Source organism: Gymnodraco acuticeps, unplaced genomic scaffold (assembly GCF_902827175.1).
Source record: "Gymnodraco acuticeps unplaced genomic scaffold, fGymAcu1.1, whole genome shotgun sequence".
NCBI classification, from domain to species: Eukaryota; Metazoa; Chordata; class Actinopteri; order Perciformes; family Bathydraconidae; genus Gymnodraco; species Gymnodraco acuticeps.
In genome coordinates, this window is record NW_022991091.1 from 673,682 (window position 1) to 688,179 (window position 14,498).

The following is a 14,498-nucleotide window of genomic DNA, read 5'->3' on the forward strand; positions in this document are numbered from 1 at the left end:
TACAACCATACATGTAATTTATTATTGGACAAAAAAATGACTGCTTTGAAATGTAAAATAATCTATGAAATTCTAGTTAATCCTTAAAAACACGTTGGTCACATAACTTCTGATGATTTTCTTCAGATAATAGAACCAAGTATTACGGGTTGTTGTTCATGTGTATTTAGGGTTAGGGTTAACCATAGAACCAATAATTCCTATAGTCCTGAAAGCAGCTTGGTGTCCTCTGCAGAATGGTCCTACCATGGCTTTTTCCGGAACGTTTTCCCACTCATTCATGTTTCTGTACGGACACTTTTCTAGAAGGACACAAATAGACGGAAGAAGTTCTTAAGTTTCGTTATGCATTGTCGAAAATGTCTGGACTGTCAGAAACAGAACGAGCTGGATGTACAAAGTTACTGCAGTCTCTGTCAAAAGACGATGTATTCTCACTCAGTGACACAGTGACGAACAAGCTGATAGTTGTGGAGAATGTGACAGGTAACGTTGTACCAGATAACAAGTAGCAAGATAGCTAGCATACTAAGTATCAACTAAAGCTTACTTAACTTAACTACAATCAATTGCCTTATATTTCAACAGACTGAACAAGTCAATGTTTAACATATATTTTAAATTATTTAAATTATATTGTCGTGCCACAGACTTGGTGGGGCTATTTTGTCAGCTATAAATGTCTCAGACATTAACTAACATGAGTCATGACCAAACGGCAAACTGTGGGGTAGAGCCGGGACGCCAATACGGAAGTGCCACACACTGCAGTTCATATATTGGCCGATAGGCGATGGCTGCAGAAAGGAGCAATTTCCATAGACCCCCATGTTAAAATGCCCAACTTTACAGCAGAAAAAAACATGTTTCTACCCCTGGCTCCATACATTTTTATTATCGATATAGTTAGATTCCACCTTCATGATTATGGATCTGTGAGTGAATTGTTTTCTAACGCGACCCTTTTATTTATATTAGGTCTTAAAGTGTGTGCATAAATTAGGGCGTGGTCACATTGAGTGACGGCTCTGTCAAGTGCCTGCCGCTGTTAGCTTCTTGTCTCTCTGCTACCTGCTCCGTGAAGCTAGCTACAGGGACTCTGCCTGCTCAGCTCATCCAGGAAACACAACTTGTAGCCGGCCGTGGTTGTTTGTTCTTCATGCTTATATATCGGACTATTGTGACTCGCTCTGCGGTTAAAACAGACGGTGCATGAATGCGGTAAGTGAAATTCTAGTGCTTTATTTATGTGTTAATGATTTTAATCAGCTACGTAATGAATGGTAAGGCTTGGGTTAGCATGTAAGCTAGTGGTAGCTACATCGGTGCTAACGATTGTAATCGTAGCCTCCAAGTTAAAATCATAGACTGTATATATAAAGGTTCAAACGAAATGATGTTAAGTGGGATAATACTGTTGAACAAACGGCTTCTGTTTGAGGTTGATAAAATAAGGTTACATCCTTGTAACTTAGAGATATTTTATAATGTAGGTAGAACTGTATGCATCGAAGGTTAATTTAAATTGGCTATGCTCAAGTATGTAGACAAGCTAATGTCGAAGTAGTGTATGTGAAATCAACCTCACAATAAGATGTGTGTATATTACAATTATTAATGTCATATTTCAAGATGATTACTTAGATATTACAATATGGTTGGTTGAGCTGGAGTTCATTATTGAGCTTACACGTTAACGTCACAGTCATCTGAAGAACGAACCCAAACCTTGTTGTTTTTATTAATTGCATTACCAAATGGGTATCAAATAAACAGTAAGCATTGGTAACACAACTTCCAAAGTTACAGTAAAATAAAAAGGCCCCTGACTCGGACAATACACAATCCAACATGTTCAACAGAAGAGAATCAGTTATATTGTTTGTACACATGGTACTTTACATATATATATATATATATATATTTGTTTGTTTGTTTAAGGTGTCCAGGTGATGCAGACAGGCTGGACCAGAGAGTGAGAGACAGAACTGGACTCCTCACAGCAGTGAACTTCAGCACAGGTACAAAGACTCTTTTTTCATACTGTACAAAGAATCAAGAAAGATATTGGTTTAAATGAATGAAGTATTGACTTGAATACACTGATATACATTCCCTTAAACAATACTAAATACTAGATCACCTACACATCAGTTAAGTTGAGGGGTTTTTCCATGCAAAAAGTTACATTTAGATGATAACAAGCAATATGACTGTCAGCTTTCTAATTTAATGTATTGAAGGCAAATATATTTAACACATAGTGAGAACTGCTACTATTTATCTCTCAATATTGTCTGTAAAAAACGTGGTAAAAGTTATTCTTTCAGTGAGACAACAGAGCAAGCTTCTACAGCTGCACTACGTTTTGATAACAGTTAAATATTATTTTGATAATAACATATATTTCAATGTTGATGAACTTCATACTGTTCATTCATAATCTGATTGTCTTTGTAGCTCATTGTTGAAATAAAAAAAAAAACATTACAATTACAAAATAATTATATCTACAGCCCCTAAACACACAAACGCACCGCTTTCATAAATAACACACTTGTTCTGCAATAATATGTTTTATGTTTCCTGTCATTTTTGTTAGGAAAGGACATGCCTGAAAGACACGACATTTTCTCCTTCTCTGAGGGTCAAGAAGAACATTAAAAGCTGATGTTATGAGATTTTAAGACCAGTACAGGACATTCACTAAGAAACTACTTTTATTGTAAAAACAGTCAGCTGATCGAATGCAGCTATTTCCACATCTACACTCCATCAGCTGATTATTTCTATTTGCCTCACTTTATGAGCTTCACAACATGTACCTTGTTTTGCAACGTCACAAATAAATGGGGCCAATCTTCAGTCAGATGTGAATGTGTAATCTAACATTTTCAGTAAGAATAATGGACAAAAGGAGTGCAAATACAAATACAATTTATTGAAATGTGAACCAAAAGTTAATCAAATGTTTTAAATAAAAAGCACATATGGACAGAAGGTGTAAACCTATTAAATGTATTAAACACATTTAGTCAAATAAAGTGACAGACTAGGACTGTGCAGTTGGTATCAGCTTTGCCCAGCATGGGCTCCTCCATCAGCCCTGGTCCTCCTCGCAGAGGAAAGACCCTCAGTCCTCTCCAAACCAACAGACAGGACGTCCATCACACAGAGGTTTCTCCCTGAAGTCTCTGCTGCTATCTGGACACCATGCAGTCTCAATCCGTCCACACTGAATATGAGAGGGGAAAAATGAAAATAATAAATGCTTTAGACAATAAGAAACAAAAAGTTGACTGTTGAGTTGCTCAGTTTTTTTAGATTGTCAATATTATTACTGTATAACTAATATCTCAGGTTAAGAGGCACATTCAAATAAAGATTGGTCTTTAAATACATTTTGTCTTTTGAATTGTTTGTCTCAAGTAAAGGATCTATAACTGGTACTTAGTTTTAATGATACAGTCTGGTTATTATCAGTGCTGGAATTGGGCCGGTACTCACCGGTACGCAGTACCGGCACTTCTGGTTCTGACCATGGAGTACCGGCACTTCTTGCTCAGTACCGGCATGCTGGCGGTACTTCCGGTACTCATGCACCGTGCCAGTACTCAACACTCTCCCGCCGTTCTTATTATACATCCATATATATATATACAGCCGCCCGGTACTCAGTAGATGCGTCATGAGGTGCCGAACGGACATTCTCATCGCTCTAACCGCTGGAGTTTCACAACGGCTGTCAGCTGTTTACTCCTGTCATTCAAACAGAACGTGCTGGAGAGGGGGCGGGGCTTATCTTCTCCATGTAAATACTGTGGTGGAAACGACTATGTCAAAATTAACCTATTTGCCCGTGATTTAATAGTAATACACGTTTCAAAATAATAATAATAATAATGCCAAAGTAACAACATACTGAAAACTGTTAGTAAAACCATGTTTTAATGCTTTACAATTGACATACTTAGATGCACGTGTGTTGTGTTTATGCAGTGCAACTCCCACCCAGTGGGTGGCTATGTAGAGTGATAGAACAGAGCAGGCACGCCCCCGAGAGAAGGAAAGCAAGTTACGTCACAAATTAGCATTTCTAAAATGTTAGCGTGGATTAATAAAAGTGCAAAAAGACAGCGGTTGTCGCCGGAAGAAACTTCAAATACAGAGAATGCTGTGGCTGTGTTGGAAATTGTGTCTGATGGGGAGCTTTCTTTGGTTGATCCTCCTGCTCCAAGTTCTAGCGCATTAGCATTAGCTCCGCCGCCTCCTCCAGAGCCTCTAACGTTAGCTGCTGCTGGCGCAACTGCCACCACCAACACCGGGCAAAGCGATGCACCTGACTGCTGGACAACGGACCAGGTGCAATATTTTTGCAAGACCAATGCATGGCTCCTTCTTAAAGATAAGAAGCTAGGATGTCGGATATGCAGAGATGTCAAATCTTTGGGAATACACACTGGACAAGGACTGAAACTGTCAACTGAATGGGGTGAGTGTGCAGTGTCTCATTTCGGTGTTGACAAGGGCAAACAACAAGCTAGCCTGAGAAAAAAAATCAAAGAACATAAAGAATCACAAGCCCATGTAAAAGCTGCTGACATCCTTACATCTGCTTCACGTGAAACTATTCAACATCAAGTGCAGTCTATGCATAAATCTGAATTAGACACCACTATCAGAGTTTTTCGAACGGCATATCAAATTGGCAAACATAGCCGGCCATTCACAGACATGCCAATTGATTTGAATGTACAGAAACTGAATGGGCTGAACGTGGGCAGGGTTTTGCACTCCAATAAAACCTGTGGCGAAATCATCGACCACATAGCTCATGAGCTGAAGAAAAAAATGGCAAAAGACATTACAGAAAACCAAAGAAAACTCTGTGTTTTGGTCGATGAATCTACCACTATTAGTGTAAAACGGTGCTTGTTGTGTGTCTACGCTCAGCATTAGCTGATGCTGAGCCCGAACGTTTTTTTGGGAGCTGATCGAGTTGGATGGAACAACGGCTGATGACATCACAAAGGCGTTAATGGAGTGGTCTTGGAAGAGATTTTAACGAGGACTTTTTAGGTCAGTGTTTCGTTTCTTTTGCATGTGATGGGGCTTCAGTCATGCTAGGGAAGAGAACAGGCGTTGCTACCCAGTTGTGTAGTAAATTCCCAAGCCTGTTTGTGTGGCACTGCTCCAATCATCGTCTAGAGCTGGCAGTTGGGGATGTGGTCAAGGAGGTCTCAGGGCTCAATCATTTCCAGATCTTTTTGACAAACTCTATTCCTTGTTCCATGCCTCCCCCAAAAATCAGAGGCAGTTAGCGCAGTCGGACAGCGTCTCCTGGTGATAGGGCGTGTTTTGTCCATACCGCTGGGTGGCTTCAAGTGAAAGGAGCGTCAGAGCAGTCTGGGAAAACTACCGAGTGCTTCATGATCACTTCACAAATGCTGCAAACGACACGAGCAGGGATTCCAGAGACAGAGCAAAGTACAAGGGCCTGGATGATGTGCTCACATCTGCAACGTTTGTCAGCAATCTGGGACTGATGTACGATGCGCTCACAGAGCTCAGCGACCTCTCTCGGCAACTCCAAAAAGAGAGATGACACTGCCTACAGCAGATAGGCTCTTAACTCGAGAAATACGAGTTTTTGAATCCATGGTCACCATGCCTGGCCCACACATGACTACAGTTCATACAGCTCTAGCTGAGAAGTCCTTCAAGGGTGTTGCCCTGCGTGAGAATGGCAGGCTTGTACAGATTCATGCAGGTCAGTTTTTCCGCAGTATGGTAGAGAATCTGAGACACAGAATGACTTCCACAACCTCCTCTCATGTCAGCACAAGAGAAATCCCATTACATGGCCGGGAGGCCCGGGACAATCAGCTAATCCAGGACATGAAAGTTATCCATCCTGGAAGTTGGCCTGAAGAGGAGTTAGACGTACAGTATGGGGACGTAGAGGTGCTACGTTTGTGCGAAGTGCTGAAAGTGGACAGAAGAGAGACTGTTCAGGGCTTTCGCGAATACAAGGAAACCAGGGCATCCTGTACACCTGCTGCCATGGAGCCTCTACTGAAAGCAGTCCGAACCATCGCTGTCTCCACTAGTGAGTGTGAGCGGGCATTCAGCTGCATGAACGATATCCTTACTGCAAAAGGAATGCTCTCTCTGTCAGCCGACTGTCCAGCCTGGTTTTCATTAAATGTAATGGACCATCACTAGGACAGTTCAATCCGGAACAGTATGTGAGGTCTTGGCTGGCAAAGGGAAGGAGAAGTGCTGATGAAAGAGCCTGTCCAGCTCCAGCCCCTGATACTGATGTCCCCAAGGCCTTCTGGAGCCTTTTCTAACAATGTGAAGTATATTGCAAAGCAGCTCACCCAGTGAGAAGACTTTTGGCATAATGTGCCGATTTGTACAGATCCTGGAGATAGAAGGACTTCAGACCAACCAGGGAGTTATCTGATCAGCTTGGTGTTCAATGTAACTCTTTACCATGGCTCAGACTTTGTTACATGCAGTTACAGTTTCTCATTTTAGATTGTGCACATTTTGCATTTGTTTTTACATGGTCTTTGTTCATGCTCTTTATCATTTTTCTGAGTTGGAAAGTTAGATTGCATCATAGTTTACTTTATACATATTTGTATTCTTCAGTGGTGAAGTATATTGCAAAGCAGCTCAGCCATGTGAGAAGACTTTTGGCACTTTTTCGTTTTCTGAGTTGGAAAGTTAGATTGCATTCAAAATGTACAGAAATACTTAATTTTGTTAAAGCTTTTTATAAAAAATGCTTCTGACCAGAGCTTTGTTTCCTTGTCATTAATGTTGAACACCACCAGAGGGGCTCTCACCTGAAAGGTCTCTGCTTCATGTGTCTTCAGCAGAAGATCTAGACTTTGATTGCTATATTTTCAGTTAATATTGACCTTACTGAGCTTTAGCCATATCCGCTGCCTATCATAACAAATGTTAAGTACAGTGAACCTTTCTAAAATATACAGTAGTAAAGAGACAAACCCACCAGCATTATAGTAGCCAAATTCTTGTTTGTGGGCTGTATATATAAAATTGACTTGAAAAAGTTGCTGATTTTAGAGTACTGGCACCTTTTTCATTCCAATTCAAGCACTGGTTATTATGCTGTTTGGAGGAGGCCTCACAGGTAAGAGCACTAACTAGCTACCATCACATGTACCTTAGCTTGACTTAAATGTATTAAACGTATAGTTAAGTGATATCAAAATATAAATAACTAATGTCATGCAAACATATTAATATTTGCTTGATTCCAGTGTTGAATTTAGCACAATTGCATACAAACGTTAAGGGGTTTTAAGATTCTGAAGTATTATGCTAAAAACTCAATAACTTAGATTATTATTTATAGTTTTTCTGAATAGTTTCATGTCCGCTTACCTTAGAAACGTAAAATGCGACGGCAGTGTGCAGATGGGGAGCATGTTAGCTTAGCTTGGTAGCTTCAGCTAGCTCTGGAACTTCCAGCTCGGTGGCAGCAGGTCCCGCCTCGGCTCCGCCTCTTTGTCCTTATTTGGAGCAGGCTGGAGAAGGCGGGAGTTGAACTCTGACGTCACTGTCGAGCCGTTAGTGGCCGACTCCGCCTACTAAGGGCTTCACGGCAACTCTGCAGAATCCTATGGGTGACGTCACGGACCCTACGTCCATTTATATATATACAGTCTATGGTCATGACATTAGTTCAGAAAATTTGAATGTGCATTAACTGACGCCAGGGACTGCTCGTGCGTTTTTCTTATACCGAAAGAACATATTATTTTCAAATAATAACGGCATCCATGTGCCTTTTCTTCATATGTTTGTATAGAGGCCATTGGAGCAATTATCACCTTTACTAAAAATGCTGAAGAGTTCCTGAAAAGGAAGAAGGTTCATCGCGACCTCATATTTAAATACCTTGCCAATGAAGGTGTGGTGATGCCCCCAAACAGCGAGAAAAACAAGCTGGTGAAAAGGACCCTGGAGCTCTGGTCTTCTGGGAAGGTAGGGACAGGGTCAGTTTACCCTCACTGATATGTTTACATGGTTGATAACATAATAATAAGGCGATTGACAGCACAGATTATTGAAAGATGTACTAAAATGTTTTTTTAAGTATGCCATAATGAGTCCCTTCTCTTTCTTTAAGGCTGGGGTTGACCAAAGCCTTCCAGGAGAAACAGATGACACCAAACAGGGACTGACATCAGACACAGATATCGTGAAGGCTGAGGTGGGCTTTGACCCGCTGGTGCTCGGCCAGCAGTTCTGCCAGTGGTTCTTCCCACTCTTAAACAGTCAGAACCCCTCTCTGGGCCAGCCGCCTCAGGACTGGGGACCAAAACACTTCTGGCCTGATGCAAAGCTATGCCTTCTCTCCAGGTAAGAATGCCATTAACAGTAAGTACATTGAAATTAAGCTACTCTTAGAGATTCACCAAGCAAAATGTCAGGGGTTGTCAGATAGTCTGACATTATGGTGACCGGCTATTCAATCTCATATATATATGTATATATATTAGGGCTGTCAAACGATTACAATTTTTAATCAGATTAATCACAGTTTAAAAATTATCAAACCGTGGGGTCTTAATTCATTACGTGTTGATTTCTATCAACGGGGGAGTACTTCAGGAAAGTCGACGGGGCGGCTAGTGGAGTACTTCGTGACCACAGAGTGTGAACGTTGTGATCAGCTGTTTTAGCGCAGTTCTCCAGTGAAGGGGGGGGGGGGGAGTCTCCCTCCGCAGCCGGTTGGCGTAGTTTTGGCACAATTCCGTTGTACAGACCGACGTTAACAGCAGCCCTGTCTGTGCACACGGAGACCGACTCTGTAGTCCGGTGATCTAACAGCCTTCTGGAAAAGCTTTGATTGATTGATTGAAAAGTTTATTAACAGCTTGTATATTGGGTACAGTACAGCTCAAAACATACAATTGTTAAGGGGATGCAGACCAGAGAAAGACTTTCGTCTAGTTTACATCAGGGTCCCCCATTTCCAATTCATCATATCATATAAGACATATTTGACATACAGATGGCTTATTTACAATTTACATACAGGTGGTTTTTTACATACAGATTGCTTATTTACAATTTTCACAAGTACGTCGGTACGCAAATGCGCTTACAAGTGACGGTACGCATTTCAGATTACGCACATAACCTGCGTACCAGTTATGTGTTACCTGTACTACAGCAACAAGTATTCTCCGTCGGGACTTCCTGCAACAACACCACGCCATTATCAAAGATTCTCTATTGAGAAGACAATCACTACGTGACAAAAGTTTTCAAAACCGTGGCTACTGAAATCAATCTTACTAACTGCTGTCTGTGCAATTTACTCCGCGAGTTGGCAGACTTTATTTTGCTTACTTTAACATCATTTTTCATGGTGGGGCTAAGCCATTTCTTGGTATGGGTGTAGCCTACCCCAGCCATCAGAGTCCTGCACGGGTCTGATTTTCAAGACCCGCTCCCCGCCCCGCACCCGCGACGTGCAATACCGAACCCGCCCCGCTACCCGCACATATTGCCAATTAGTTCCGCAACCCGACCCGACCCGTCGGCACAAGATCCGCAACCCGACCCGAACCCGCATAGCCTATGAGCAGTGAAAACGTGCAATTATTAACACACGCAGTTTCATATTTGTCTCAGAAAGCGTGGGATGTTGGTTATTTCCTCCATCTAGGATGACACAAAAAGCCTCCCAGACGTTGGATTTCGCTCTTGAGGAAGTGTTATTGAAAATGCTGTATTCTCCGCTAGAGAGCTTCACCTCAGCCATTTCGAATGTGGCGCGCACAGCAGCAGATTGATGCGCTGCAGAGGTTATGATTATGCGCGGTCCCGCGGGGGAGAGGTCTGAGGATTTTAAACATTAAACTAATTTATTATTATTTTAATATATTTATTATGCAATACCCGCGACCCGACCCGCATCATCTTTGTTTTACCCAGAACCGAACCCGGAAAAAAGCGTTTGAAAAAATACCACCCGCGAATCACCTTTTTTGCGGGTCACCCGTCGGGTACCCGACCCGATGCAGGACTCTGCCAGCCATACCCTGGCGCTGCCACTGGTGGCACGTATGGGGCGGGCCATTCTGCACATGCGTTAAATGCGTTAAATATTTTAACGCAATTAATTCAAAAAAATAAATAACCGCCGTTAACGCGATAATTTTGACAGCACTAATATATATATATATATATATTAGGGCTGTCAAACGATTACAAATTTTAATCATATTAATCACAGCTTAAAAATGAATTAATCATGATTAATCACCATTCGAACTATGTCCAAAATATGCCATTTCTTTATGTATATTGTTGTGGGAATGGAAAGATAAATGAAAGAAGGCGGATATATCCATTTAACATACAGTATGTATGTTTATTATAACATTGTTCTGTGTGTCAAAATGAAAGACAGCCCACACACCTATCAAACCGTGGGGTCTTATTTCATTACGTGTTGATTTCTATCAACACGTAATGTTGTATCGATGTATATAGAGGTGTACTACAGCAAAAGCATTCTCCGTAGGGACTTCCTGCAACAACATCACGCCGTTATCTTGATTCTGATTGGCCAGAAGACATTATCAAAGATGTTCTATTGAGAAGACGATCACTACGTGACAAAAGTTTTCAAAACCGTTTCTAGTCTTCGGTATTTCCAGACAAGTGGCTACTGAAATCAATCTTACTAATTGCTGTCTGTGCAATTTACTCCGTGCGAGTTGGCGGACTTTACTTTAACATCATTTTTCATGGTGGGGCTAAGCCATTTCATGGTATGGGTGTAGCCTACCCAGCCATACCGTGGCGCTGCCACTGGTGGGATGTATGGGGCGGGCCATTCTGCGCATGCGTTAAATATTTTAACGCAATTAATTAAAAAAATTAATTACCGCAGTTAACGCGATAATTTTGACAGCATTAATATATATGTATGTATATATATACGTGTGTGTGTGTATATATATATATATATATCAGGGTTTCCGTTAGCCGGTAATTACCGGTTTTTAGCTGGTAAAATTTATTAAAAACCGGTAAATTCAAAACCTGCCGGTCAAAATGTCTGGTAATAATTAGGAAGGCTCCGATAGATCGGCCACCGGTCATTATCGGCCGATATTCACTCTTAATAGTTTGATCGGTGCTCTATATAAAGAACGATCAGGAGAGCTGGATCTGATCGATATGGACATAAACGCGAGTGAAGTATAACCGGACACGTGAGAGAGAGATCAGATCAGCTGCTGAGTCAGACCGAGACACGCAGCTCTGCATAATCACCTGAAGCCCCGCGCACTGTTTAGCGAGCTGCATGAGAAACTGACGGGCTGTCAGGAGAGAGAGAGAGGGAGAGGGGAAAAGAGATGATCCGTTTCTCCCGTGTTATTATTCAAAGTTAATGTAAACTTTTGAATAATGTACGTTATCTAGGCTACTACAAGTAGTTTGTTTGAATGTAATAATTATGTTGTTTGTTGTTGGTGGAATCATTTATTGAAAAATGGATCTGAATTGTTCGATCTGTTACGATTATAGACTGAAGCAATATAAAAATGAGCCCCGTGAACTGAGTTTTAAACTGAAGCATATCTGCTCATAGTCCGGTAATTACCTGCTAACGGAAACTCTGCTACACAACTCTTACTATTATTATTGAAATATGACCGGTAAGTTTCAAATTTGTCCGGTAAAATAAATTCTGCCCGGACATTTGACCGGCGAGAAAAAATCCTAGCGGAAACCCTGATATATATATATATATATATATATACTAGGGCTGTCAGTCGATTAAAATATTTAATCGCGATTAATCGCATGATTGTCCATAGTTAATCGCGATTAATCGCAAATGTTTGATCTGTTTTAAATGTACCTTAGAGGAATATTTTTCAAGTTTTGAATACTCTTATCAACATATGAGTGGACAAATATGCTTTATGCTAATGTTTATTATCATTTGAACAATGACAAACATTCTCATGAATATATTAAACACAACAACTTCTGAACATTACAAATATTCGCCTCAATTCAACCTGGAACCTAATACAATAAAAATGGTGTGTGTGTGTGTGTTGGTGTGGTGTGTGTGTGTGTGTGTGGGTGTGTGGTGTGTGTGTGTGTGTGTGTGTGTGTGTGTGTGTGTGTGTGTGTGTGTGTGTGTGTGTGTGTGTGTGTGTGGTGTGTGTGTGTGGTGTGTGTGTTTGTGTGTGTGTGTGTGTGTGTGTGGTGTGTGTGTGTGTGTGTGTGTGTGTGTGTGTGTGTGTGTGTGGTGTGTGTGGTGTGTGTGTGTGTGTGTGTGTTGGTGTGTGTGTGTGTGTGTGTGTGTGTTAGTGTGTGTGTGTGTGTGTGTGTGTGGTGTGTGTGTGTGTGTGTGTGTGTGTGTGTGTGTGTGTGTGTGTGTGTGTGTAGGCGCGCGCTGCCTTCTCGTACCCAGTCTTGGCTGCCTGCATAAAGTCAAGTGCTCTGCGCAGTTGTCGGCGAAATGTCGCTCTTCTGTTTTCATTTAAACAGCGGCCTTATATCCGTTAGCGCAGCTAGCTAGCAACAGATGCTAACACAACAATACACGTAAGGTCTCTCTCTCGCTCGCGCCACACATACGCACACCCTCCCGGTCCTCCCGATGGCCAGTCGGTGCCTGCTAACGGTGAGCGTGGAAGTGTGGTCTGCACCAAGCGGGCGGCAGGAGCGGGGCTGTCAGCATCAGCTTGTAGATGGTATTTTAAACTCGATGCGCTCTGAAACTACGGGGCGGCCGAGGACAAAAAATACACATGCGTTAATCGCGTTAAAATAATTAGTGGAGTTTATTAACGCGTTAACTTGACAGTCCTAATATATATATATATATATATATATATATGTATGTGTGTATATATATATATATATATATATATGTATGTATATATATGTATGTATATATATATACATACAGGACATACATACATACATATATACACACACATATATATATATATATATACACACACATATATATATATACATACATATACATACATGGCTACAACATATAACACATATTTTGGGAAAATAACCCAAAAGCTAAACAGTGATGACAGAGCTGTGTCTCTGTTCTCAGAGCTGGCAGCGAGCAGATGGGAGGATTTCCTGGGGGCTGAGCTGGTCAGCCTGCGTCTCCTGGCTCTGACCCGGGACGAGCAGCTCCTCCTCAGCCCCAACCTGGAGCCCCAGGGCCTCAGGACCCTGGCCTCTCCCCACGGCCTGGTGCTGGTGGCAGTAGCCGGGACCATCCACAGAGACGGAGCTTGTCTGGGCGTGTTTGAGCAAATATTCGGCCTCATCCGCTCCCCGCTGGAGAACAACAGCTGGAAGATCAAGTTCGTCAACCTGAAGATCAGAGGGCAGGACTCTCTGGGGGGCGCAGAGACGGCAGCGCCCGCCTTGACTTACAACTCCACTGAATTGCTACTTCTCTACAGTTGATGAGACACTTTATTTGTTGATGTTTAGCCATGTCAGGATGTAGGGTTAGGTTCTCACTGTTTCATCTAAATCTACTCGGCAATATTGTTGATGTAACATGAACACAGAAAAAAAACTTGAGAAAACAATATTGTTTTCGGCTTTCCAGAAATATATAAGTTTGGCTGCTTGTTGTGGAAACATTTTATTTAACTTTATACTGTACTTTTATAAAACGTTTTTCCCTTTCATCTTTGCCTTACTTAAAATACAATGTAAATACAGACATGGATGGGCTTTTGTATATATGTATCAAAATAAATAAATGTAGGTATATCTCAATGTCTAGTATCCGGGCAGTTATTTCTCTTTCTGCAGGTTTTACTTGTTGATATGAGTGATTCTCACTTTTTGTACACACAGTATACAAACAGTTTCATGATGTTTCTTGATGATGACACTATTGCTGAATCACTGCATTGTGGCAGTGAAGTATCCTGTGATTATCAGCAGTAGCATGGAAAAGCATATCAGTCTTACTCCATTTTACATTTTGATAGCATAGTGCACAGCTGTTGGGAGAATAGCATAGTTGTTATGTTTTTGTTTTGGTTCTATTCATCCCGGGGCACAGTGTAATTTGGCACAACATTTGACTGATGAATGTAAGTCCCATTCAGCCTCAACCTAAACACAACGAGGATTACTTTGAGTTACTTCCCTTGTTCACACGGAGGCCAGATGCTGTGCAGTCCCGCAGCTCAGACTGATGCTGTATTGAAGGTATAATCATATAATTATGTATTATCCACATGAGCAGATCCGTGTTGCTTTTCTCAAGTCGAAACTCCTCTCACAGATGTGATCATTATAGTATTTCACTGCGAAGAAAGATGTTTTCTGATTATCATAGTTGGAATGTATGAGATGCATTTTTGTCACATTTGTGTTTCATATTTGGGACTTCCATCCCTCATAGACCAGCAGAGGACAAG

The 14,498-nt window shown here is 41.4% G+C and overlaps 1 protein-coding gene across 1 annotated transcript; it reads left to right on the forward strand.

The window, feature by feature from the left end:
- The first annotated feature begins 303 nt into the window (after positions 1 to 303).
- Positions 304 to 13,845, forward strand: cunh3orf38 (chromosome unknown C3orf38 homolog). The gene is given in 5 exon segments (XM_034236865.1): positions 304 to 486; positions 7,850 to 8,025; positions 8,171 to 8,403; positions 13,160 to 13,178; positions 13,180 to 13,845. Coding segments are annotated over 5 exon segments (900 nt in total). The 5' UTR covers positions 304 to 359; the 3' UTR covers positions 13,525 to 13,845.
- Positions 13,846 to 14,498: the final 653 nt, after the last annotated feature.